At 47.5% G+C, this 25,509-nt stretch overlaps 1 protein-coding gene across 2 annotated transcripts in view; it reads right to left on the bottom strand.

Moving 5' to 3' along the window:
• Nucleotides 1-85: 85 nt before the first annotated feature.
• The window catches only part of CAMK1 (calcium/calmodulin dependent protein kinase I), a 55,739-nt gene continuing 30,315 nt past the window's right edge, over nt 86-25,509 (bottom strand). For both annotated transcript variants that reach the window (XM_060271243.2, XM_060271244.2), the window contains exons 4-12: nt 20,310-20,384; nt 19,988-20,126; nt 12,976-13,102; nt 10,473-10,548; nt 8,594-8,706; nt 8,182-8,260; nt 6,038-6,125; nt 4,059-4,155; nt 86-2,205 (exon numbers count right to left, since the gene is read on the bottom strand). In XM_060271243.2, coding sequence (XP_060127226.1) covers nt 2,141-2,205; nt 4,059-4,155; nt 6,038-6,125; nt 8,182-8,260; nt 8,594-8,706; nt 10,473-10,548; nt 12,976-13,102; nt 19,988-20,126; nt 20,310-20,384 — 859 coding nt within the window. In that variant the 3' untranslated portion in view covers nt 86-2,140. The remainder of the gene's footprint in view (nt 2,206-4,058; nt 4,156-6,037; nt 6,126-8,181; nt 8,261-8,593; nt 8,707-10,472; nt 10,549-12,975; nt 13,103-19,987; nt 20,127-20,309; nt 20,385-25,509) is intronic.

Here is a 25,509-nt window from a genome sequence, read left to right as displayed (position 1 = left end):
CCCCCCCCTCGGTTGGTTGCTGGGGGGCATCAGTGGCAGCTTTTCTCCCACCCCTTTGCCCACAGATAGGGTAGATGAAGACATGTGCGCTTTCTTCCTTTTTAATACAAGAACAAGCAACAAAATAGAAACTTCCAAGTTAGAAAGTCCTCTTGGACCAAGAGAGTGCAGAGACAGAGAGAACATGGGCGCAAAATGTGGAGCTGTGAGCATCAAGAGCAGGCAGGAGAGCAAGAGGGGAGGGGGCCAAGCCAGTCTTCTCCAACCTGGTGCGCCTCCAAACGTCGTTGGCCCGTCAACCAGAACTCCCATGACCCCCTAAACATTGGCTGTGTTGGATGGGAGTTGTCGTCCAAAACATCTGGAAGGCCCCAGGTTGGGGAAGGCTAGACTCTTTACACATAGAATCATAGACTCAGAGTTGGAAGAGACCACAAGGGCCATCCAGTCCAACCCCCTGCCAAGCAGGAAACACCAAAACAGTGGGAAGTATCCTGGTTCTGCCAGTTGGGTGGTGCAAAGGCCAGCTTGGATGAAGACGGACCCAGCGCTTTAAGGGCTGCCTCAGTGGGAGCGTCATCTATGGTGTGAACTTCCCTTTTTTTTGCAACTGGCGTTGCAAACGCACCGGCCCAACATCAGCGAGTTGCTTCCCGTGCCGAAACGATGTTTCAACAACCACTCAATCTTGCCTTCCCCCCCTTCTACTCCAGACAGGCCGCCCCAACGTTCAACGTTGTTTCAGGAAAAACAAGAGGCGTACGTGTACTTCTGCAAGTGCGTTCCTTCTTCCCTGACCCCCTGCAAAAAGAAAAATGCAAAACACAAAAGCATTTTAAAAAACAGCTGCAGGATTGCTCTGGAGGCCGATGGTATGGTATGGTATGGGCCATGGGCAGTAACTGACAACGCACCCAAATACAGTTCCCTTTTCCCCATACAGTGGTACCTCGGTTTATGAACACAATTGGTTCCAGAAGTCTGTTCATAAACTGAAGCGTTCATAAACTGAAGCGAACTTTCCCATTGAAAGTAATGGAAAGTGAATTAATCCGTTCCAGGTGGGTCCGCGGCGTTCGTAAACCGAAAATCCGTAAACCGAGGTGTTCCTAAACCGAGGTTCCACTGTAGTTCAACCAGAGCCATACGGAAAATCAGCTAAACTGTTTCTCTCCCACCTCCGCCTATATACACACATATATATTTTAAAATGTACATCTGTGTCAAGGGTAGCTGTGGTTCTATCAAACCACCACTCTTAAAAAAAAATAACATGTCCTCGCCCATAGACAGCCAAATGACACCAGAAGATTGAAACAGCCTTTCAATCTAGCTTTATGTTTCTTGACAGTGGAAATGCATTCCCTCCTTTATCAGGAGGCGCCATCTCAAGATCTAATTGCAAAGGGTCCACAAGCAGCTTTCGTTATCGTTTGTGACATGATTAGGGCGATCTAGAGTTATAAGCGCTGCAGGCTCACTGTTTGTGAACCTGCTTGTTGGGGCTGGAGGTGCATGATTTGAGTGGGGGACTTGGTCAGGGTTTTTTTATTGGGTGGGGGGCTTAGGCATCCCCGAGCTCCACAGCTGGAGACCAACCTCCCCAACCTCCACCTTGACAGCTGCTGCAAAGGGCCTGAGCAGGCCATTGTGTGGTCTTTCGTAGACAACTCCACACGATTGGGCAAGGAGGAGGACGACATTGTCAGCTTGGGTGTGGGGGTCAGCACAGGGCACAGGTAGAGAGAAGAAGAAGAAAGAAGAAAGAAGAAAGAAGAAAGAAGAAAGAAGAAAGAAGAAAGAAGAAAGAAGAAAGAAGAAGAAGAAGAAGAAGAAGAAGAAGAAGAAGAAGAAGAAGAAGAAGAAGAAGAAGAAGAAGAAGAAGAAGAATCTCCAGGGAAGTGTGTGGCTCATGAAGGATCAGGCCCCATGTCCAGGTTCAGGAGGGCGTGGCTTAACAAGGGAAGTGTTCCCTGCGGTGGGGCTCAGCCACACTTCATTGGGAGGGGTGTGGGGGCAGTCCCAGACCCTCCCCTGGCTCCACTTGTGGTAGCACAGCAGAGTGGGGCTTTGGGCTGCCCACCCCACAATGGGTTGATCCTGACACCGCCATCCGTGTCCTCTGTCCACTGGGGAACGTTCAGTCCCGCGTCTGACGGTGAGAACCATTCCCCAAGGATTCCTCGCTGCTACTGGATGCTGAGCCTGCAGAAGAGAGAAGGGACTGTCATGACCGGGTTAACTGGTACTACAAACACAACACTATAGCACAAAGTCAGCGAGGCGAAGCTGCCTAGCTGCTATCTTCTGGTTAGCATACTATATAAAACAGGGGTCAGCAAACTTTTTCAGCAGGGGGCTGGTCCACCGTCCCTCAGACCTTGTGGGGGGCCAGACTATATTTTTTCGGGGAAAATGAGCGAATTCCTATGCCCCACAAATAACCAAGAGATGCATTTTAAATAAAAGGACACATTCTACTCATGTAAAAACACCAGGCAGGCCCCACAAATAACCCAGAGATGCATTTTAAATAAAAGGACACATTCTACTCATGTAAAAACATGCTGATTCCCGGACTGTCTGCGGGCCGTATTTAGAAGGCGATTGGGCCGCATCCAGCCCCCGGGCCTTAGTTTGGGGACCCTGATATAAAAGATAGGCTTTTGCACTAGGATATATATAGCACCTTAATACTTTTGTGTTTACACGGAATCCCAGCTGTGAGCAAAACCTCATTTTTTCAGCGATCGTAAAGGGAATCCCTAACAGACCATGCCTAAGTTGCTATTGCCATGCCACCCATATGGCTTCTCATTGACTCTGGCCAAACTGCAAGGTGAAGCAAGGGAGGGGGAACTGCCCCCAAAGGTCAATCAATATACCCAATTTAAGTGTGTGCATAGTGTTCAAAGCATGTAAACTTTTTTTTTTTAATAAAAAGAAGAAGTCTGTTTAGTTTTGATATAAAACGAACACACACAGGGGAAAATAACAGTTTAGTTTCAAAACAAGCTGTAACATCCTCCTTCACCCACATTCTACTCCCAAATCTCCCCCCGCCCATTCCTGGGATTGGGGTCAAAGGGGTACAAGTTTTCGTGTGTACAGGTGAAACTCGGAAAATTAGAATATAGTCGAAAAGTGCATTTGTTTCAGTAATGCAACTTACTACTTTTTATTTTAATTTTAATTTTTACAAACGCTTTCTTTTGGAAATTCCACAGTAATAAAACAAATAGTTACAATAATACAAAAATAAGCATCGCTGTTACATTTCATTAATTACATTCCATTTATAATTGACCCACCTAACGACAAATAATTACAATTACAACAAATAAAGGCTGGACATATCTTGCTGGAGAGCCAGCCTGGTGTAGTGGTTAAGAGCGGTAGACCTGTAATCTGGGGGACTGGGTTCGTGTCTCCGCTCCTCCACATGCAGCTGCTGGGCGACCTTGGGCTAGTCACACTTCTCTGAAGTCTCTCAGCCCCACTCACCTCACAGAGTGTTTGTTGTGGGGGAGGAAGGGAAAGGAGAATGTTAGCCGCTTTGAGACTCCTTAGGGTAGTGATAAAGCCGGATATCAAATCCAAACTCCTCTTCTTCTTCTTCTTCTTCTTCGTCTTCGTCTTCTTCTTCTTTGCATGTCATGCATCTATCTCCTATATTGGTTTCACCTTTTAAGTTGCATTACTGGAATAAATGCACTTTTTGACGATATTCTAATTTTCCAAGTTTCACCTGTATTTAATTCGACATCCCTCACTGCTTTCAATTTAGCCATCCAGGTTCCAAATGCAGAATGTCAAACCACACGTTCAACACTGAGGTGAAATGTTACCTCAGGATTTGTCAGTGTCTCCGGGGGGTGGGCTGGGGAATCAAATAGTAAGATCAAACCTTGGCAGATACCAAACACAAATATAAACACCAGCCAAGATTCACCGACGAGGGTCTTCAGGAGAAAATCTGTTTTGGCTCTCTACTGGTGTCACCACAGTACACAGAGGGGGATACCCTGTGGCACCAAAGGCCATTCCCAGCCTCTCACCATTGCTCTCCTGCATGGCTTGACCAGGTCCATCTTGGCTGGTTCCAAGCTGTAGCTTCCTCATATGCCTGACCACAGCAGTTGCATTGAAGGCTTGCTGTGTAGGACAAAAAGAAAAGCAGATTGCTGTCAAAGAGGTGGGAGATGCTGGCTGTGTACACCCTGTTCCCTTAAAGCAGCGGTTCCCAACCTTGGGCCGCCAGCTGTTTTTGGACTACAACTCCCATCATCCCTAGCTAGCAAGACCAGTGGTCAGGAATGATGGGAATTGTAGTCTGAAAACAGCTGGGGGCCCAAGGTTGGGAAACACTGCCTTAAAGCACATCATTTCCCCCCAAGAATCCTGGGAACTGTAGTTTACTGCTGCTGGAATTTGTAGCTCTGCGTGGGATAAAATTATGCACTTCCCAGAATTATTGGGGTGGGAGGAGTCATGTCTTTAAATGTATGGTGTGAATGCAGCCTGTGTGGCAAATGAGACAAACAAAACGAAAGCCTTTTTTTCTTTTCCCTAGCTGTTGGCACCAAGGAAACTCAATACTGCAAATATCTATTCTCAGCTGTGTCACTATAAAAGTATACCTGCACCATGGACCTAAACTAGTTCAATAAGTTGCTTCCTTCCTCCGGGGCATTCCTGGGATGGGGATAGCTAGGAATCTCAAAACAAAATTCTAAAGAGCTCCGAGTTCCTTGGAGACTTTGAGGGAGGTTACCATTCCCATCTGCTTAATTTGTATGCCACTTCCCCACAAAATTGTGCCAAAGTGGTTCACAACATAACAAATGATTCCATCTCTGCCGCATCAAGCAGTTGGTCCTTTACCTCTCTCGCCCCGATCTGGCCACTGTGATCCATGCGACGATCACCTCCAGGCTTGACTATTGTAACTCGCTCTACGCAGGGTTGCCCTTAAAGCTGACCCAGAAACTCCAGCGGGTGCAGAATGCCGCGGCGAGGCTCCTTACAGGGTCCCGGCCGCGGGATCACATTCATCCAGTGCTTTACCAGCTGCACTGGCTCCCGGTGGAGTACAGGATCAGGTTTAAGGTGCTGGTTTTGACCTTTAAAGCCCTATGCGACTTGGGACCCTCGTACCTACGGGACCGCCTCTCCTGGTATGCCCCACGGAGGACCTTAAGGTCCACAAATAATAATATTCTGGAGATCCCGAGTCATAAGATGGCTAGATTGGCCTCTACTAGAGCCAGGGCCTTTTCAGTACTGGCCCCAACCTGGTGGAACGCTCTTTCCCAGGAGACCAGGGCCCTGCGGGATCTGTCATCTTTCCGCAGGGCCTGCAAGACAGAGCTTTTCCGCCTGGCCTTTGGGTTAGACTCAGCCTGACCCCTGTGTTTTCCTCCCTCATGGCTTGGATTTATGGCCTACTTGAAATGAGGCTGCACTTTAAATTTTAATACTGTATTTTAATCTGTATTTTAATTAATTGTTTTTATGTTTTATTGTAATTCTGTTGGTGTCAGCCGCCCTGAGCCCGGTTTTTGACTGGGGAGGGCGAGGTATAAATAAAAATTTATTATTATTATTATTATTAACAGTAAGTATAATGATTTCCCCCCAAAAAAACTTAGCAGGAACAGTTAGCACTAATCATAAAATCAGTAATACAAAAAAAAATCAATCCATACAACTGTATATTAAATACAAAAAATAGGCAAGAGACACTTACATGCCACAAGTAAAGGTTATACTAAGGCAGGCATAGGCAACCTTGGCTCTCCAGATGTTTTGGAACTACAACTCCCATGATCCCTAGCTAACAGGGCCAGTGGTCAGGCATCATGGGAGTTGTAGTTTCAAAACATCTGGAGAGCCAAGGTTGCCTATGCCTGTACTAAGGCAAAGAACAAACATATATTCTGGCGGACAAAGGCTTTGCATTCACATCACAGTCTGATTTGAGCAGGGACAGATTTAAGGCACCCACCTACTGCTTCTCTGCAGGACATGCCCTTACCTTCCACTTGCTCTTGGCAAAATTCTTTTTGATCTGCTCGCTGACTGACTGGTGGATGTTCTTATCTAGTGCGGTGTCTCCGGCAATCCTGGGAGGAAGAGCAGATTGGTTCTTATTAACATGCCCCATAGGAGTGCTTTTGGCCTTTAAAGCCTTCCATGGTCCGGGACCCCTATACACCATATGAACCCACCAGGACCCCAAGATCAACATCTATACAAGGCATCTATACAACGCATTGAAATACCAATACCGGTAGATGCCTCCACCATTCCAAGCGATGCAAGTTGCTAAGAAGAAACAGGACCTAAGGGAGTTACAGGTGGGTAGCCAGCCGTGTTGGTCTGACGTAGTCGAAACAAAATAAAAAAATTCCTTCCAGCAGCACCTTAAAGACCAACTAAGTTTTTATTTTGGTATGAGCTTTCGTGTGCATGCACACTTCTTCAGTTAAAGACCAACTAAGTTTTTATTTTGGTATGAGCTTTCGTGTGCATGCACACTTCTTCAGTGTATCTGAAGAAGTGTGCATGCACACGAAAGCTCATACCAAAATAAAAACTTAGTTGGTCTTTAAGGTGCTCCTGGAAGGACCTAAGGGAATTCCTGTTCCAATCCAGTTCACCTTGTGCCAACTTTGAAAGCCTACAGGCCAACCTTCTCCAAACCAATGCCATCCAGATATCTGGGGCTACAACTCTCATCAGGGACGATGGGAGTACAGTGGTACTTTGGTTTACGAACTTAATCCGTTCCGGAAGTCCGTTCTTAAACCAAAGCATTCTTAAAGCAAGGCGTGCTTTCCCATAGCAGCGGGGGACTCGGTTTACAAATGGAACACACTCAACAGGAAGCAGAACATGTTCTTATTCCAAGGCAAAGTTCACAAACCAAAACACCTACTTCCGGCTTTGCAGCGTTCTTAATCCAAGTTGTTCATAAACTAAGCTGTTCTTAAACCAAGGTACCACTGTACAATGAGAGGCTTAGTCTCAAGTGGGTGCAAGATCACAGCAATATATTCCCGCTTTCTTCCAGTGTGTGTGTGTGTGTGTGTGTGTGTGTGTGTGTTTTTTTAATGCCACTTTTCATAGACAATTATCGTCTCCCATCAATAAGGAGGGGGAAAGAGAAGGCCTACCATCAGGCTTGCAAACTGAAAAGGAAGGAAAGGCGAGAGGAGGGAAAAGGCAGAGGGGAGAGATCGGTTCTGCAACGCTGGAATAAAATGGCGAGCTGCATTTACATCCAGTTCAGACCAGGCTCATCTTCCACGACTGGTGTTCCTGCTCAAATAGCAATTGGCATCCTTTGTTCCTTTGGCCAATGAATGGTGGCCAACGTGCCCTTGCTTCTTGCTTCTGCAGTCCTAGGGCACCAGACAGCTGGGGCTTTATGATCTTTCGGAGAGGGAGGAGGAAAGAAAAAGCAAACTTCCTGCAGCCGCTCCTTCTCTGGCCAGGCTGGTCTCCCCCTGACTTGCCTTTTACAACTGGACAACAGGAGCCAAGAGACCCCCGGCTTGCTCAAAGCCAGCCAAATGGATGATGGGGTGTGGATTCCTTGCCAGAGTGATGCATGCTCTAGTTATCTCCCACTTGGACTACTGCAATGCACTCTACATGGGGCTACCTTTGAAGGTGACCTGGAAACTACAACTAATACAGAATGTGGCAGCTAGACTTGTGACTGGGGGTGGCAAGACCTACATTGGCTCCCAGTACGTTTCCAAGCACAATTCAAAGTGTTGGTGTTGAGCTTTAAAGCCCTAAATGGCCTCGGCCTGGTATACCTGAAGGAGCGTCTCCACCCCCATCGTTCTGCCCGGACATTGAGGTCCAGTGCCAAGGGCCTTCTGGCGGTTCCCTCATGGTGAGAAGTGAGGTTACAGGGAACCAGGCAGAGGGCCTTCTCGGTGGTGGCACCCACCCCTGTGGAACGCCCTCCCATCAGATGTCAAGGAGATAAATAACTATCTGATATTTAGAAAACATCTGAAGGCAGCCCTGTTCAGGGAAGTTTTTAATGTGTGACATTTTAATGTATTTTTAATCTCTGTTGGAAGCCGCCGAGTGGCTGGGGAAACCCAGCCAGATGGGCGGGGTACAAATAATAAATTCTTCTTCTTATAAATTATTACTTACCACGGGTGTTGTAATGCCTGCTCACAGGTGAAGCGTTTCTTAGGATCTCTCTCCATTAAATGCTGGATGAAATCTTTGGCTGAGAGGAGAAAGGAAGTGAATGACGGCCTGACTTAGCAAGCCAGCCAGTGAGCGGTGCCACTGGCCTCCCACAGCACAGATCCATTTGATCCCGTTTATTATTATTTTTAATTAATGGGATATCGACCAATTTATTAATTTTTTAAAAAGCGCACTAAGCTGTTTAGATAAAGCGATCTAAAATATCTGCAAGGAAATACTGATAAAAAACCAAGCAATAAATTTCATCACATCAGCAGCAGTTGTTTTTTTAAAAAATATATACCGTGCATAATATATGCCTTGGTTCTAGCATTTGGCATTTAGAGAAGACACCATTTCCTTTCCTCACCTGATTCTGAAATGTCGTCCCAGTAAGGGGAGTCAAATTCATATTCGGCCTTCAGGATCTGCTCAAAGAGCTTCGTGTCGTTCTCATCGTAGAAGGGGGGATAGCCACACAGTCTGAGGGGAGAAAGTGGGGACGGCATGTGTGACACTCAGAAGGCATGTCGATATACAAACGGGGAGAGTCGGAAATAAATGCATAGGCTGGGAACGAGCAAAAGAGTGTGGGGGAACTGAGGTAAATGGACTGGAAAGTGAGGGGAGAGAAGAAGAAAAAAGACAGAAGGTTACTTCCCTTCTATTGAATGACACATTGCAAATTCCTTTTGTGTAATTGTTCTATATTTCTGGTGATGTTATTGCTGATTTCCTTTTGTTTGGAATTATGATATTCTGCATTGCTGGCTTTTTGCTGTAATAAAAATTGAACTTGAACTTCCTGACCAGGGGATTAGAGGGGTAGAATCGCTGTCAGGGCCGGCCCACCTATGAGGCAAGGTGAGGCGGCAACCACCTCAGGTGGCAAGGTTCACCTGGGCAGCAGAGCCCAAAGTTGATCTTTTCTTCCCCTCCATCTTCCTGAAGTTGACCTCCCCTGACCCCTTGTTCACTGGCGGGGAGAGGGGGAGCCATTTCTGGGTCCGCCTCAGGTGCCGAAATGTCTTTGCCTGGCCCCGATAACAGCAGTCGGACTGTTTTTGTTTGTTTTACGATGGCATCTCTCTTTGGGGGGGGGGCTTTTCTATTGTAAACCACCCTGCAATCTTCGGATGAAGGGTGGAACAGAAATTTAATAAATAAATAATAGTTGCAGAAAGAGAGAGGGGCGGGCTGCGTGATGCCCCTCACTGGCCAATTTTCTTACACAGTAGCAATGGGCAAACCAGTTTATTTTCATGTCATTTGCCTGTGTGTTTACCCGTAAGTCCACTCCAGCCCATTACCAACCGGCTTTTTAAAATGAAAAGTCTGCACGCAAATGTGTACATTTAAATATGTATTTTAAATGTGTCTTCTTTCAAAAAGCTCATTTATAAACCTAAGTTGATGATGATATCATCATCATCATTAATAATAAATTATATACCAGCCTTCATCTGAGGATCACGTTATTTGAGATGAGGAGATTCAGGAAGTGTAGAAGCAGGTGTACAACTTGAGTTCGAATCCTCTCAGTTTAAGTAGGAAATGTAGATACCTCCCGGAATTGGCAAAAAGCCAGTCCCCTCAAGCATCCCTTCCTCACAGTAGCACTACAGTTAAAGAAGCAGCACTTGGTGAACTACTCCTAACCTCATTTTTAATTAAAGATGCAGAAATGTACAGTCACACCTCTAGATACGAATGCTGTGGGTTGCGTACAACACAGGTTACGAACATGCCGAACCCGGAAGTAACAGAACGGGTTACTTCCAGGTTCGGCAATTCGCGCAGGCGCACCGAATGACGTCATGCACATGCGCAGATTCGGCGCTTCAGATTGAGTACTGCTCTGGATGCGTACGGGGCTCCGGAACGGATCCCATTGGCATCCAGAGGTACCACTGTATTTGGTGGCTGGAAGGAAGTAGTAATCCCTAAGAAATGACATACCATCTCTGTGGGTGTAAAGGCTTAGAGGTGGCTCTGATAGTTGAGTTGTAGGCCTTGGTGGGGGGCAATATTATAAAACTTTTCAAGCTGTCCGTAAAGGAGAAATGAGAGGCCCATAAATGAATGGGCAAAAGTAGCTGCGTGGCGTGCTGCGGAAGGAGAAGAGTGGAAGGCAGTGTCCAGCGTTTAGCTGAATAGGACTCCCTTTGCATATGTACATTCAGGAGCGATGGGAGGGAGGGCATCTGGGTCCAGGGCCCACTGCCATCTCAATTCAACTCAATACGTACAAAATGTAAGCGATGACTCCAATAGACCAGCAATCCACCGCTTTGCTGTAAGGCTTCTGTGCCAACACCTCAGGAGCTGGACCAGACCCAAGGGGGAAAAGAAAGAGGAAGAAAGCGACCATTAAAGATGGAAATTCCCTGTTGCCCAAATGTCGTTTGGGGGCAGAAGGGGAAATACAACCCTTGTACTAGGGATCCCAAAAGGGACGCGGGTGGCGCTGTGGGTTAAACCACTGAGCCTAGGGCTTGCTGATCAGAAGGTCGGCGGTTCGAATCCCCACAATGGGGTGAGCTCCCGTTGCTCGGTCCCAGCTCCTGCCAACCTAGCAGTTCGAAAGCACGTCAAAGTGCAAGTACAGTGGTAACTCTACTTACGAATGTTTCTGCTTACGAATGGAGCTCCGTCCGCCATCTTGGATGCAGTTTAGATAGGATTTTTTCTACTTACGTATTTTTAGATAGGGTTGCTTCGACTTACAATTTTTTTCTCCCAATGCATTCCTATGGGATTCGACTTACAATTTTTTTCGACTTACGAATGTGCGTTCGGAACACATTAAATTCGTAAGTAGAGGTACCACTGTAGATAAATAGGCACCGCTACAGCGGGAAGATAAACGGTGTTTCCGTGTGCTGCTCTGGTTCGCCAGAAGCGGCTTTGTCATGCTGGCCACATGACCTGGAAGCTGTACGCCGGCTCCCTCAGCCAATAACACGAGATGAGCGCCACAACCCCAGAGTCGGTCACGACTGGACCTAATGGTCAGGGGTCCCTTTTCCTTTACTAGGGATCACCTTCTAAAGACTTGCTCTCCCGGGAATTTCTATGCACAAACACACGCCATGCCAGCCATCTCTCCCTTGTAAATATTTCCCCCTTCCACAACCCCGACTTGTAAGCCTCCTCCAAACTTATTTCATCCCTAAGTGACATTCTCGCCAAAGTAGCTAAGTTACAGTCCAGGTTGATCCAATATACAACAGCATGGGCAACAAAACATTGGTGAAACAATTGACAATCGAGCCTTTCGCCACATGCTTGTTTCTTGTATTGTTAAAAAGAGGGCTGCCAGAGGAACTTTTCAGTGTATAGATGCAGAGCTGCAAACTCTCTCTCTCTCACACACACACACCCTTGGAATATGATATGGCAAGGGACAATCCTGATGGCGTAACTTTGAATTCCTGGCTGAGCTATCAGAAATTAGCTCCAAATGAAATAGGTAGCCCTCTCCCGAGAATCAAAATATATGCTAACACCGTTGAATGGGTTCCCACTGATAAGAGGAATGGAAGCTTTTTTTAAAGACGAAATTGGGTACCTGGACAAAGTGGAAATGACAAGCACAGAGCCTTAAAGGAACTGGAGCTAAAACTGATGTCATGGAACAAAGAAGGTTGGCGTTCAAAGCAGAATAATAAACAGCTATTTTTGAGCAATTTGGTATTATTCTGCTGCAAGAAACATGGCACAATGACTCTGTAATGCTTAACGCAGGCATCCCCAAACTGCGGCCCTCCAGATGTTTTGGCCTACAATTCCCATGATCCCTAGCTAACAGGACCAGTGGTCAGGGATGATGGGAATTGTAGTCCAAAACATCTGGAGGGCCGAAGTTTGGGGATGCCTGGCTTAACGGATACAAACGTCCAGTGTTTTTTTTTTCTTTTAAAAAAATGTTTAGGGGTACTCCCATTTTGACTCAAGAAAACCACCATTTTATAGTTCAAATCGGGGGGGAAATAAATACAGTAAATGGACAAAAGTACAAATATACACAAAATGTTTAGGGGTATGTGTACCCCTGCATCCCACCCCAGAAAAAAGCACTGCAAATGTCACTCACTGACAGCCACTCCCTCAATGAAAAATGGTAGGGCCATTGGGGTCTAGCATGTTTCATCTCTGCAAAGTTGAATGCAACTTATTTCATCCCACTCCAGGCTGCCATTCTGCCTATGAAATCCCCTGTCCTGTCAAGTCCCAGCAAAGGACTGTTTCAGATATTTCAGTTTATTATGTAACTAGTACATAAAGCATCAAATCCAAGAGTAGATCCTCGTGCATTTATTTTAAACATCCATCTATCTATTTAATCTGAATTTGCAACTATAACAGGAGTGGGGAAAGATATAAATATCTCCCTCTGACGTATGAAAATACTCCACCAATAGTAATTTAAACATATACATTAACGTAAGCAGTCCATATACAGTACAGTAGATCATGTACAATGAATGTACATGTTGGGAGGTTGTGGCCAATCATAATTGCACGTGGTGAAACACGTGAATAGTGCCCCTCTTACAACGTACAGTGGATTTACACTGAAGTGCTATCCATATTTAGAAAGCACTTAATACGCCCCTCCTATCAGGCAAGCTGGAGGCAAACCTCCTCATAAAAAACCCCTCATGGCACAGAGTGATTTTCTTTGCCAGCCAAATCCACTCTTCTCAATTGGGGTGGGGGGGTGGGGAATAAGAAACCTCTGCAGCTCACCCACATAACCTGGAGTCCCACATGCCGTAGACATGACACTTCCCGAGCCTTCAATCTTTGACAGCCCAAAGTCGCTAATCATGATCTTGGAATCTTCATCCAGACTGTAATAGAGCAGGTTCTCAGGCTAACAAGGGCGGAGAGCAGGGGGGAAAGAGGGAGATAAATTCTGTCAGACCAGAGCTCCAAGTAACAATTTATTTAAAGCATTTTTTTTAAAAAAAATCCCGTACTTCAGCACACACACACACACACACACAGCTCCTAGTGTGGCTTACAGAACAGTAAAAAACAAGACAGCTACTGCCCTCTATGCTTACAGTCTAAAAGGCACAACACAAAAGGGGAAAGGGATGAGGAGGGTAGAGGAAAACAACCAAACTCAGGCACCAGTTGTTAAAGTGCTCTTCTTATAATGACCACCAATTGGGACAATTCAGGTAGCATGGTGGAATGCACAAATAAATTATCCAGGCAGTAGGGGGGAAAAGACCATCCTAAGCATCTAAGAAAGAACCCCACACAAAACCAAATAATCAAGACAAGCTTGGTCCAAAAAAGAACATGGAACTGTCCTCCATTGGAGGTTTTTAAGCAGTGGTTGGATGGCCACCTGTCATGGATACTTTAGTTGAGATTCCTGCATTGCAGGGGGGGTTGGACTAGATGACCCTCATGGTCCCTTCCAACTCTACAATTCTATTATTCTATAGACATACAGTGGTACCTCGACTTACGAATGTAATCCGTTCCGAACGGACCTTCGTAAGTCGAAAAATCCGTAAGTAGAAGCCTATGGGAAATTTTTTATAAAAAATTCGTAAGTCGAAGCAACCCCTATTAAAAATTTGTAAGTCGAAAAAATCCTATTCGTGCCACATCCAAAATGGCGGACAGAGCTCTGTTCGTAACTTGAAACATTTGTACGTCGAGTCATTCGTAAGTCGAGGTACCACTGTAAGTAAATTAAATGTGCATAAGAAATGCATGGATTGATCTGTTAAACTTATTTCTAAGAGCTGATTAAACGTAGCCTAGTCTCAATAAGATAAACATATTTTTTTGGGGGGGGGGCGGACATTACACAATACATTATTTAAGATACCAATTCTTTTTCTCCTGGAGCTCATTAGCCCCTCACAGAACTAAAGTTCCCTAAGGGAAGAGGTCAAGCTTCAATAGTTAAATTGTAAGTGTGTAATGTTAAATGCCTGCCAACCATGAGACTTGAGATTCTTGAAATCTTACTGCTCATAATGGAATTAGCAATTATGATGTAAAGCGAAGGGGGAGGGGAAACCTCAGAGGTTAGGCCAAGCAACGGAAACATCAAAATGCCAAAACTAGATGTTTCTACCTTATTGCCTGAAAGCTTTTATCACTCTTAAAAGAAGCAGCTAAGAAAACACCGTTTCTACAAGAGAGAGCTGGAACAGTCCACACTCTCAAGTTATGTAAAATAATCCCAGACTAATTGCTCTGATCTGACGCCACTTGGCATCCACGACAATGACAAAGACTTCAGAGAAATCCTGAACTGGATTTCAAAACAGACTGCTAAACTTGGTGCATTCAAAGCTCAATGCAAAATAATAAAGAAGCCAATAGCAATTATTTCTGAAAAGAACACACAAGTAATTCTTTCTTTCTTTTATTATTTTACCACAACAGGGTGCGTATTTCCGTGGACAGCAAAAAAAATCTAAGAGAGCAAAAATTATATAGATGCATAACCAGAGACACACCCAAGTGATCCATTTACTCTTTGATCCCTCAGCATATACAGCAGGGGAGAGGAACTGGAAGTTTCCAACCCCCTGCGGTAAACTTGGACAGGCAAAGCCACACACCTGTCAGTCACCTGACATCATATGGTATCAGGCGACTGAAACTTCCACCCCTGGAAAGGAAGTATCAGGAGGGCATTCGTAAGTGTGCTTCTTATTCTTCCTCTGCAGATTTCAGCTTAAATTCTCACACTTGAAATTATCTGATGTTCAAAGAATTTACATATTTCTCAGAGCCAAAAAAATTGGCAAGTAGGATTGATGCTATCTGGACATCGAAAGAATTATCAGGAAGGATAGAGGAGGTAACAATTTTACCAAAGACGATCTCGGACCACAACCCAGTTTCGCTGAAAATAAAACCAAATTGGACAACCGGAATACGTAGATGGAAATTAAATGAATCACTATTAAAAGATAATAGAAGGGGGGGAAGGTATTAAAAGAGTATTTCGAATTGAATAATGGGAAACAAACAGATATTAAGACAATATGGGATGCGGGAAAAGCGGTCATTAGAGGCTATTTTATAAAACAAAATGCGATAGTGAAAAGCGTAAATGGAAATGGAAAAATTAAATTGCTAGAGGAAATGAGGAAAAAAGAAAAGGAATTAAACAAATAACCAACAAATGGAAAAATTAAAGAAGAAATCAAATTACTACGATCAGAATACACAACGAAGATAGAGCAAGAAATAGAAAGAAATATGAGATTGCATAAGCAAAACGATTTCGAATTTGCAAACAAACCAGGAAGGCATCCTCAAACTGTAGCCCTCCAGATGTTTTGGCCTACAACTCCCATGATCCCTAGCTAACAGGACCAGAGTTCGGGGAAGATGGGAATTGTAGTCCAAAACGTCTGGAGGGCCGAAGTTTGGGGGTGCCTGGTATATGGCATGGCAATTAAAAAGAAGATCTGGACCTCAGTGTCCGGGCAGAATGATGGAGGTGGAGACTTAGGGAATTCTTCTTTAGGCCAATTCTGAACACCTCAGATTGAAGTGAGTTAAGTATTAAAAAGAGAATAGGACACAGTGGGAATATTACAAACAATTGGATACTTATAATCCATGGATTTTAAATCTGTAGAAAGAATTCTATGGGAAAGGAGTGCAGAGTGTGGTTGTTTTCCAAGTCAAAAAGAGGACCCTCCTGGGAACAGTGACCACAACACCATCAAATTCAATATATGTATGTGAGTGGGAAATTGCCTAGAAAATGCAACACAGGCACATTTAATTGTTGGCCTGGGCATCTATACCTACCCAATGATTTAGGCTGGCACTGTTTTGAACGAAACTGTGCCAATAGATGATTGCTCTTTTGGATGTGTTTTGATTTCCCTGTGAGCTTGGCAATTGTGTGCTTACATATGTACATACATACTGCTTACAGGTAGGTAGCCGTGTTGGTCTGGATCGAAGTAAAATAAAAAAATTCCTTCAGTAGCACCTTAAAGACCAACTAAGTTTTTATTTTGGTATGAGCTTTCGTGTGCATGCACACTTCTTCAGAAGAAGTGTGCATGCACACGAAAGCTCATACCAAAATAAAAACTTAGTTGGTCTTTAAGGTGCTACTGAAGGAATTTTTTTATTTTACTTCGATCCAGACCAACACGGCTACCTACCTGTAACCAGAACTATGGAAGGCACCACATTGAGCCGCATGAAATGGAAGTCCATCAACCTCACCAAGAAACTTGCCCAGGTACAAACTGACATCCTCTTTCTATCTAAATGCAAAAACCTGGACATTGTACCTAAGGGTCTTAGAATTAAGAACCCTCTTCAATCAACTTATCCCACAGAATATGCCAGCAAACTATGCCATACATACTGCTGTTCACCTAATTTTATTTTACAGAATGCATGGCACAGTTTCGCTTCCTGTTTTCTTCCAGAAGTCGGGTCACAAACACAGTTCATGGCTCAATTGAGGAAGTCTCCTTCTTGACCTTACTTGCTCTTTGGCCTTTTGAGGCAGAACGTCGTTACCACCATATGTTGTTGCTAGCTCCAGCTATGAAAAATACAAATCGGGATGTTGTTGCAGCTAGCGAGTGGGGAGGAGAGAATGGCTCTTTTCACCTCGGCTGGCTCAGGACAAAGAGAGAACAATTCTTCCCAGTATAGCGCTCCTGGGGTCATTCAGCAAAAGAGGGATGAGCAACAAATTTGGTGGCTGTTCATCTCTGTGCTCCAGCACCTTGCTGTACTCTGTCCTACACTCTGCCTATTGGTAGGGCAGGCCATGTGGAGAATTCTAGGGTGCATGCTCAGTTCTTGCAATATGCCTGTCTGGGCCTCATTGAAGCCCCAAATGAACTAAGAGTGCACCCTAGAACACAATGTGTACTGCCCAATGCATGGCGCCACAAAGGAAGGCTGGCAGTGCCAAAGAAGCCAGCTTTCATAGAAGCTTGTTTGCCATTACTGATCTCATTTAGTAACCTCTCCTGGTCCTCTGCCAGTCCGTGCAGCAGATTTTGACCAATTGCCCGTTTAAAAACTTTCCAGTTTTGCATGTTTCTGTGTCCTGGGGAAATGGATGGGCTGCTTTTTTTCCTGTAGTACAGAGTGGCGTCTGAGAAGCTACTGCATAGACTCACATTTGAGTGTGAAACGGTGCCAAGTTGCCATCTGAGAAAAATAGTCTTTTAGCACAAGTCCACCCTTATTATAAATACCACCCTTATCTGTTTCCTTTGGACATTCAGACCTGTTTTGCAGCTTGAAAAATCTCAGCCTGTTTTGGTTCTGGGAGCTAATCCTTATCTAATCCTTTGTGGTTACATCCTTGTAGTTGTGCCAGCCATTGATATTTAAGTGTCGTACAGGGATAGGGCTTGAAGGCCAAAAAACTTCATCTGTTTTGGAATCTTCTGTTTAAAGCAACTGCTTCCTAGTAAAGCCAGTCTTGCGGTAAAGCCGGCCTTCTGGCGGTTCCCTCGTTGCGAGAAGCCAAGTTGCAGGGAACTAGGCAGAGGGCCTTCTCGGTGGCGGCGCCTGCCCTGTGGAATGCCCTCCCAACAGATGTCAAAGAGGAAAACAAGTACCAGACTTTTAGAAGACATCTGAAGGCAGCCCTGTTCAGGGAGGCTTTTAATGTTTAATAGGTTATTGTGTTTTATTTTTCTGTTGGAAGCCGCCCAGAGTGGCTAGGGAAACCCAGCCAGATGGGCGGGGTATAAATTATTATTATTATTATTATTATTATTATTATTATTATTATCCTTTAGGATTTTTCCTATGCTATTTTTGACTACTTGAACGGCTCTCCATTGTCTCTGCATGTTGATTTTTACAACTTGTATCCTGTCCTCAACTTGGAGGGCATAGAACCATTTCCACCATGGCCACGGGACCAGTTATCCCAGAATCAGAACTTCTCTGAGGGACAAAATCAACATGTTGCAAGAGCAGTGGACTCTTCTAATGTTTTTGGGAGTTTAACCCCACCTTCCTACATCAATTCTCTGGTACAAAATCACTCTCTCCACATAGCTTCCTGAAGTTGCTCTTGAACACAGGGCCCAGACTATGGGGGAGGGGTTGTGGGGTATTCTGTATTCTGAAATATGTCACTGACAAAATAACAGTGTACTTCCACTGGATTTATACTGGACCATCCACACATCATCCTGCTTTGTAAATTGTTATGCAACGCTTCCCTGGCGTTACCACGCTATTGCCATCTGGAGGGGCAATCCTGCGCTATAGGGCAAGAAAAGAGGGAAAGAATAAAGCCCAGGAAATTTGTGACATAAGAAGTTACAGGATATCAGCAGGACGTTACGCAACACGCACCGGCTGGAAATGAAGTGCTATGTCTGCCCCAAAACGTTTCCAGGCAGGTAATAACAGTATTGAAAGCAAGATCATGTATAACCACCCCAAAATCTGCAGAAGAAGAAGAGGCTCATAGGGTGAAATGCAGACAAGCACAATAAATGAATGTCCACTTGCCCCTCCACAGCTAGGAGAACTTTGTGGGGAGGAGGAATGATTTGCATCAGCGAATGGAGGTGGGGAAGGCGGCTATAATCTCCCTCCTCTTCATTGCAGCCCCAATTCAGTTTCCCCCCCTTGCCTCCAAGTCTGCATTCAAGGGACAGGAAAGAGATCGAATCAAAAGCGACTAGTGTTACATGTTGTTTAGGTCTTAAGCCACAAGACAGTGGAGGAAGTAAGCGCTTAATACTTGACAAGTAAATACAAAAGCTCTATTTCTAGTTTAAGGTATCTGAAGATGATTAGGGACAAGACTAGTCAAGATGCTCTTCACCCCAACTAGCAAATGAATAGCAGGTATGGGGTGCCCTCGTATCTTGGACTGAGGCTTTGGCACGGGGTAAGGGGGCCTTTGCCCCCTGCTGCGGTCCCAGTCCAGACTGGACATGGGATGGGATGGGAGGAGGCAAACAGAAGCTTTCCTTCCAACTCGTGGAGAGGGGGGGTATGGGGCCCCCAATCTGAATTGGAGCAGCAGCAAGAGACAAAGGATTAAAGCCCCCAAACTATGCCATACTTGGGACCCTCGTATCGGCTTGGGACCCTCTCTCCTGGTATGCCCCGCAGAGGACCTTAAGGTCCACAAACAACAATATCCTGGAGATCCCGAGCCATAAGGTGGCTAGATTGGCCTCTACTAGGGCCAGGGCCTTTTCAGTATTGGCCCCAACTTGGTGGAACGCTCTTTCACAGGAGACCAGGGCCCTGCGGGATTTGTCATCTTTCCGCAGGGCCTGCAAGACAGAGCTGTTCCGCCTGGCCTTTGGGTTGGACTCAGTCTGACCCCTGTGTTTTTCCTCCCTCATGGCTTGGATTTATGGACTACTTAAAATGAGGCTGCATTTTAAATTTTAATATTGTATTTTAATATGTATTTTAATTAATTGCTTTTTATGTTTTATTGTAATTTTATTGGTGTGAGCTGCCCTGAGCCCGGTTCTGACTGGGGAGGGCGGGGTATAAATAAAAATATTATTATTATTATTATTATTATTATTATTATTATTATTATTATATACCAAGGTCTTCGACCAGACTGCAGCAGAGGGAAAAGTGCCAGCTCTTTTTCTTTTGGAATGCCATCCAAGCAACTGCTAATAGGATGAATTGTCTAGTCCGGCCTTCAGCAATCAGACATCTGTGCAAATGCGCATCTTAACCCCGAGGCGGCTTCGACAGAAATCCCCGCACAGGTACATGCCCCTACCTTGAGGTCACGGTGTACGATGCCCATGTCATGCAGGTATTTGACAGCGTCAAGGATCTGCCGGATGAGTTGGCTGGCATCTCGCTCCGTGTAAAACCCCTTCTCCACAATCCTGTCAAAGAGCTCCCCGCCTGAGACCCTACATTGGGGTGGAACAACACAGGTGAGGCCTGCTCTCCTAAAGAGACCCCTTCAGGAAGAGGGTGGTCAGGGTGAGCTCTGCCCACAAGCTCCACCAATGCTGCCAGGCTGTGCCAAGAGGCTCCCCCCCCCCCCCGCCACCCATAGCTGGGTCTCCTCTAATTCCCAGCTTTCAACTCACAGCTGCATGATGAGGTAGAGATGTCCCCCGCTCTCATAGATGTCATCCAGAGCCACAATATTGGGGTGCTTGATCCTGCAAGAGAAAGAGAAGCTCCTTCAGCAAGAAAACAATGTGGAGGTCCGTGAATTAACATCACTCTGCCTTGTTTAGCCTGAAAGGCTTGTGTGAGGGACAAGGGATACAGGGAAGTCCCTCCCATCTTAAGTTCCAGCCCATCCCCAAGTGCTGGAGAGAGTAGGGAGAGCTCTGCCTCCAGCGGAGAGTCAGGAAGTGGTGTCCGAGGCTCAGGCAAGGTTGTGGAGCCCATGCCCCAGGTGGGACAGGAAGTTGGGCGCACGGGGGGAAGGCCAATCCCCCCAACTCCCGAATTGCGACGCAAACGTAGGGGGAAGAGGTTGGGTCTCCCAAAGCTTTTGTGCTGGAAGAAAACGCGCCAATCGCCATTCGGAGGTTCTGACACCTCACCTTAAGCATGTATATAGATCGTTCTGACCACTGTAAATAATCAGCACTTAATAAAAGCCTAAAAAGACTATGCTGGAGTCGTTACTCTAGAGTAGCCACATCAGGCCCTCTGACAGCAACCTCCGAATCTTTTTTTGGCTACTTTGGAGTGCCGCGATGAGCGCGCAAGAGGCTGAGCATTGGAGGCTGGAGGCCGAAGCGGCGAAGCAGGAGATACGGAACCTGACAGCGCAGGCCCAGCAGCAATTGCATGCCACTCAGGAGGAAGCACGCGGGGCGCAGGAGGAGCTGAACAAGCTGGTGGACCAGGTGAGGACAAAAGAGGAGACTGAGAAACAGCTAAGGGTGATGGTATTGGACCTGCAGAAAAAGTTGGAAGAGGAGAAAGCCGCTAGAGGTGGGGGGGCGCCCCAGCCGCAGCTAGTCCAAGTGAGAAGGGGACAGAGCCTAGTCACCAAGTTTAGCGGCGACCCTAGGGAGTACCTAGGATTTGAGACAGAAATAAATTATGCGCTGGAATTGCATGCAGCAGAATTCCCAGATGACGCGCACAGAGTCTCCTTTATCATAGAGCATTTGACGGGGGCCGCCCGAGAATGGGTAAGACCCTCATCGCGCAAAAAAATGATTGCATGAAGAACGCAAAACTATTTTTAGAAGCTTTAAAAATCATGTACGCGAGTGACTCTGAAATGGAAGCCACAAAAGAGGAGCTTCATAACTTAACACAAGGAAAATCGACAGTTAGAGACTACTGGGCGAGATTCACCATGCTGGTGCACAAACTGGGGTGGGATCTGCACAGTGAGCCAGTGAAATCAGCCTTCTACCTGGGTTTGCACTCAGACGTTAAGGATGAGCTGGCGAGAGGTCCTAAACCGCGGACTATGGATGAGTTAAGCAAAGCTGCGCTGGCGGTGGGGGTGAGACAGGAATCCAGATGGAATGACAAACAAACGACGCGCGCAGCAAAACCTTGGTTCCCACGCTCCCAGGACAGACCACATCACCAGACCCCACCCCAGGGCCCACCCCCAGCCCCGCCCAGACCAAGCCCAGAGCCGGAACCGATGGAGATCGGAGGAGCGCGCGCGCGGGCTTTTCAAACCCCGGCACCACAGAAACGCAAGGAGGGGAGGGGAGGAAACTGCTTTTTATGCCACTCCCCCAGTCACCTTGTCAGGAATTGTCCGCATCGCCGGGAATGGCAGGGAAGGGCGGGAACTGGTTATGCCCGCCCCCACAGACTCAACGCAACAGCAGGGAAACGAGACTGCCTGGCTGCAGGAGACAAGGGGCAGCAGCCAGGCGCAATCGACGGAAACCAGCCCCCTCCCTCCCTCCCTTCCACAGAGGGGCAGCACCAGCCCACACCCCCCAGAGCAGGGGTGGTTCTAGAAGTGACCCTGACACTCCCCAATGGGTACCCACTGACGGTTTTAGCGTTAATCGACTCGGGTGCCTCTGCCAACTTTTTTTCAAGAAATTTTGCGGAAGCACACCAGATCCAACTGCTGCAGCTGGACTTTCCCCTGCACGTCTCCACCATTGACGGCAGGGAGTTGCTGGGAGGGGCCATCACCCACCAGACCCCCCCCCATGAGAATGACAGTGGGAAGGCACTCAGAGACACTGGCTTTCAACGTCACCACCATCTCAGACCCCCCCATAGTGCTAGGAATGAGCTGGCTAGCACGCCACGACCCATCCATAAGCTGGCACCAGAGATGCATTACGTTTGGATCGGACTTTTGTCTGGAACATTGCATGCAGCGCCAGCCAGGGGAGGGGCCGCCGATAGCCACGGTGGCCACCATGCACGTTAAGGGGGGAGAGGCAATTCCCAAACAGTACTGGGACCTGCAGGAGGTCTTTAGCGAAGCGGAATCCGACCACCTGCCACCCCACAGGTCTTTTGATTGTCAGATAAACCTGATACCCGGGGCAACGCTACCCCCGGCCAAGCTGTACTCCATGTCAGACCGGGAACTGGAGGATCTGAGGGAGTTCATCGACAAGAACCTCAAGCGGGGGTTCATCAGAGAAAGCAAGGCAGCAGGGGGCAGCCCGGTATTCTGGGTGGACAAGGACACGCAACAGCGCCGTCTGGTGGTGGATTTTAGACGCCTGAACAGCATGACAGAACCAATGGCGTTCCCAATGCCCAGAGTGGACGATCTGTTGACAGCAGCGCGCAGGGGCAAGATCTTCACAAAGCTCGACCTGAGGGGGGCGTACAACTTGATCAGGATCCGGGAAGGCGATGAGTGGAAGACCACGATGTTCACGCCACTGGGCTCTTTTGAATATCTGGTGATGCCCTTTGGTTTGCAAGGGGGCTCAGCATGCTTCCAGGCCTTCATGCACCACGTCCTGGGGTCCCTCCTCTTCAAGAACTGCTTGGTCTTCCTAGATGACATCCTTATTTACTCCAATGACCCAGAGCAGCATGTGAAGGATGTCAGGGAGGTGTTGCAGCGCCTGAAGGAGCACCACCTGTATGTGAAGCTGGAGAAGTGCAAGTTTCACACCAAAGAGGTGGACTTCCTGGGCTACAAGCTGTCAGACAAGGGGCTAGCGATGGACAAGGACAAGGTGCAAACCATCCTGGACTGGCACAGCCCAAGGACGCGCAAAGATGCCCAACGCCTACTAGGCTTCGCCAACTTCTACAGGAAATTCATCAAGAACTTCTCTCGTGTTACGGCTCCCATCACTGACTGCCTGAGAGGCAAGCAGAAGTTCAGGTGGACACCGGAGGCGCAAGCAGCGTTCGAAAGCCTCAAAAAGGTGTTCGCCTCTGACCACAACCTGTTCCATGTGGTACAGCACGCGCCACTGCGCATCGAAACAGACGCTTCAGACCGCGCGGTGGGGGCCATTTTACTGCAACTGGATGCCAACAGAGAGTGGAGACCCTGTGCCTTTTTCTCCAGAAAACTGACCCAGCCAGAACGCAACTACACGGTGTTTGACAAGGAGCTTCTCGCGATCCATTCTGCGTTCCGGCACTGGAGACACTTCCTGGTGGGCGCCAAGCACCCCATCCAGGTGTGCACGGACCACAAGAACCTGGAGTTCTGGAGAACAGCCAGGGTGCTCAACCAGCGGCAGATACGGTGAGCAGAGTTCTTCTCACACTTCAACTTCTCCATCCACTACATACCGGGGGAGCAGAACGTCAGGGCGGATGCCCTCTCCCGTAAGCCAGAGTACATGGAGGAGGAGTTACCACCGGCGCCCCGACACGTGTTTCCCCCGTCGGCATGGTCCTGTGGAGCAGCAGTGGTGAGCGAGGCAGAACTCACAGCACTGACGGCAGCAGATGGGTTTGCCACCCGCATCTTCCAAGACCTGTGAGGGGGGAGGGAGCAGGCACGAGACTTTGAGGAAAGGAGGGGGTTGCTTTTTTACAGGGGAGCCCTGTACCTACCCACCACACAACTCAGAGGTAAGGTCCTCAAGCAGATGCACGACAACCCAACAACAGGGCACTTTGGAAGGGAGAAGACCACCCACTTAGTCATGAGACACTTCTGGTGGCCAGGGGTGTGGGAGGATGTCAGAGACTATGTAAGGGGCTGTGACACCTGCCAGCGAGCAAAGGTGGTCAGAGCAGCACCAGCAGGGTTGCTGGAGCCATTAGCCACACCGCACAGGCCGTGGGAAGTAGTGTCCATGGACTTCATCACAGACCTGCCTTCTTCCAGGGGCAAGACAGCAGTGTTGGTGGTGGTGGACCTCATGTCCAAAATGTGCCACTTTATACCGTGTGCCAGGGCGGTCTCTGCAGAAGAGACAGCCAAACTGTTCGTTGACCACGTATTCAGACTGCATGGGTTACCCTTGAGAGTTATTTCGGACCGAGGCCGCCAATTTGTTTCCAGATTCTGGAGGCGGCTCATGAACCTCCTGCAGGTGGAGGTCAGCTTGTCGACGGCTCGGCACCCGCAGACCAATGGACAGGCGGAGAGGGTCAACGCCATTCTGCAGCAGTACCTGAGATGCTACGTCAGCCAGAGACAAACGGACTGGGTGGATCGCCTGCCACTGGCAGAATTTGCCTACAACAATGCGGTGCACGTCTCCACAGGGGTGTCGCCCTTTAAGGCCAACTATGGGTGCGACCTCAGATCTTTCCCGGAGAGGGAGGGGGAGGAGGAGGAGGAGGGCCCACAGGCAGAGGATTGGGCAGAGGAACTGGAGACGGTGCACCAGCAGCTCAGAGAACACTTGGAGAGGGCCAAGGAAGCGTACATGAAGGGGGCAGATCGTCACAGGCGACCGGGGGAGGTCATCAGGGTAGGGGACAGGGTTTGGTTGTCCTCTGAAGGCCTTCCCACCAGGGGGCGATGCAAGAAGTTGGCGCCCAGGAGGCTGGGCCCCTTCACGGTCACGCAACAGGTCAATCCAGTAACCTTCAGGCTGGCACTGCCGGAGGACATGAGGGTGCACCCAGTGTTTCATAGATCGCTGCTGTCGCCGTACAGAGAAAGTACCAGGTTCAGGGACAGCGATCAGCCTCCAGAGGGAGGGGGGGAAAGGGGAGACACCCAACAACTCAATGAGGCAACTGAGATTTTAGACTCAAGGAGAGGGGTGAGAGGGCTGGAGTACCTCATGGCATGGGAGGACACTCCGCCGTCCCACAATGAGTGGATACCGGCCACGGAAGTACAAGAGGAATTTTTAGTGGAAGAGTTCCACGCCCTTTTCCCCCACAGGCCCAAGC

The sequence above is a fragment of the Zootoca vivipara genome, chromosome 2, assembly GCF_965207765.1.
Source record: "Zootoca vivipara chromosome 2, rZooViv2.hap1.1, whole genome shotgun sequence".
Lineage (NCBI taxonomy): Eukaryota > Metazoa > Chordata > Lepidosauria > Squamata > Lacertidae > Zootoca > Zootoca vivipara.
The sequence above is the reverse complement of the archived record's forward strand: the minus strand, read 5'-3'. Positions and strand labels throughout refer to the sequence as shown.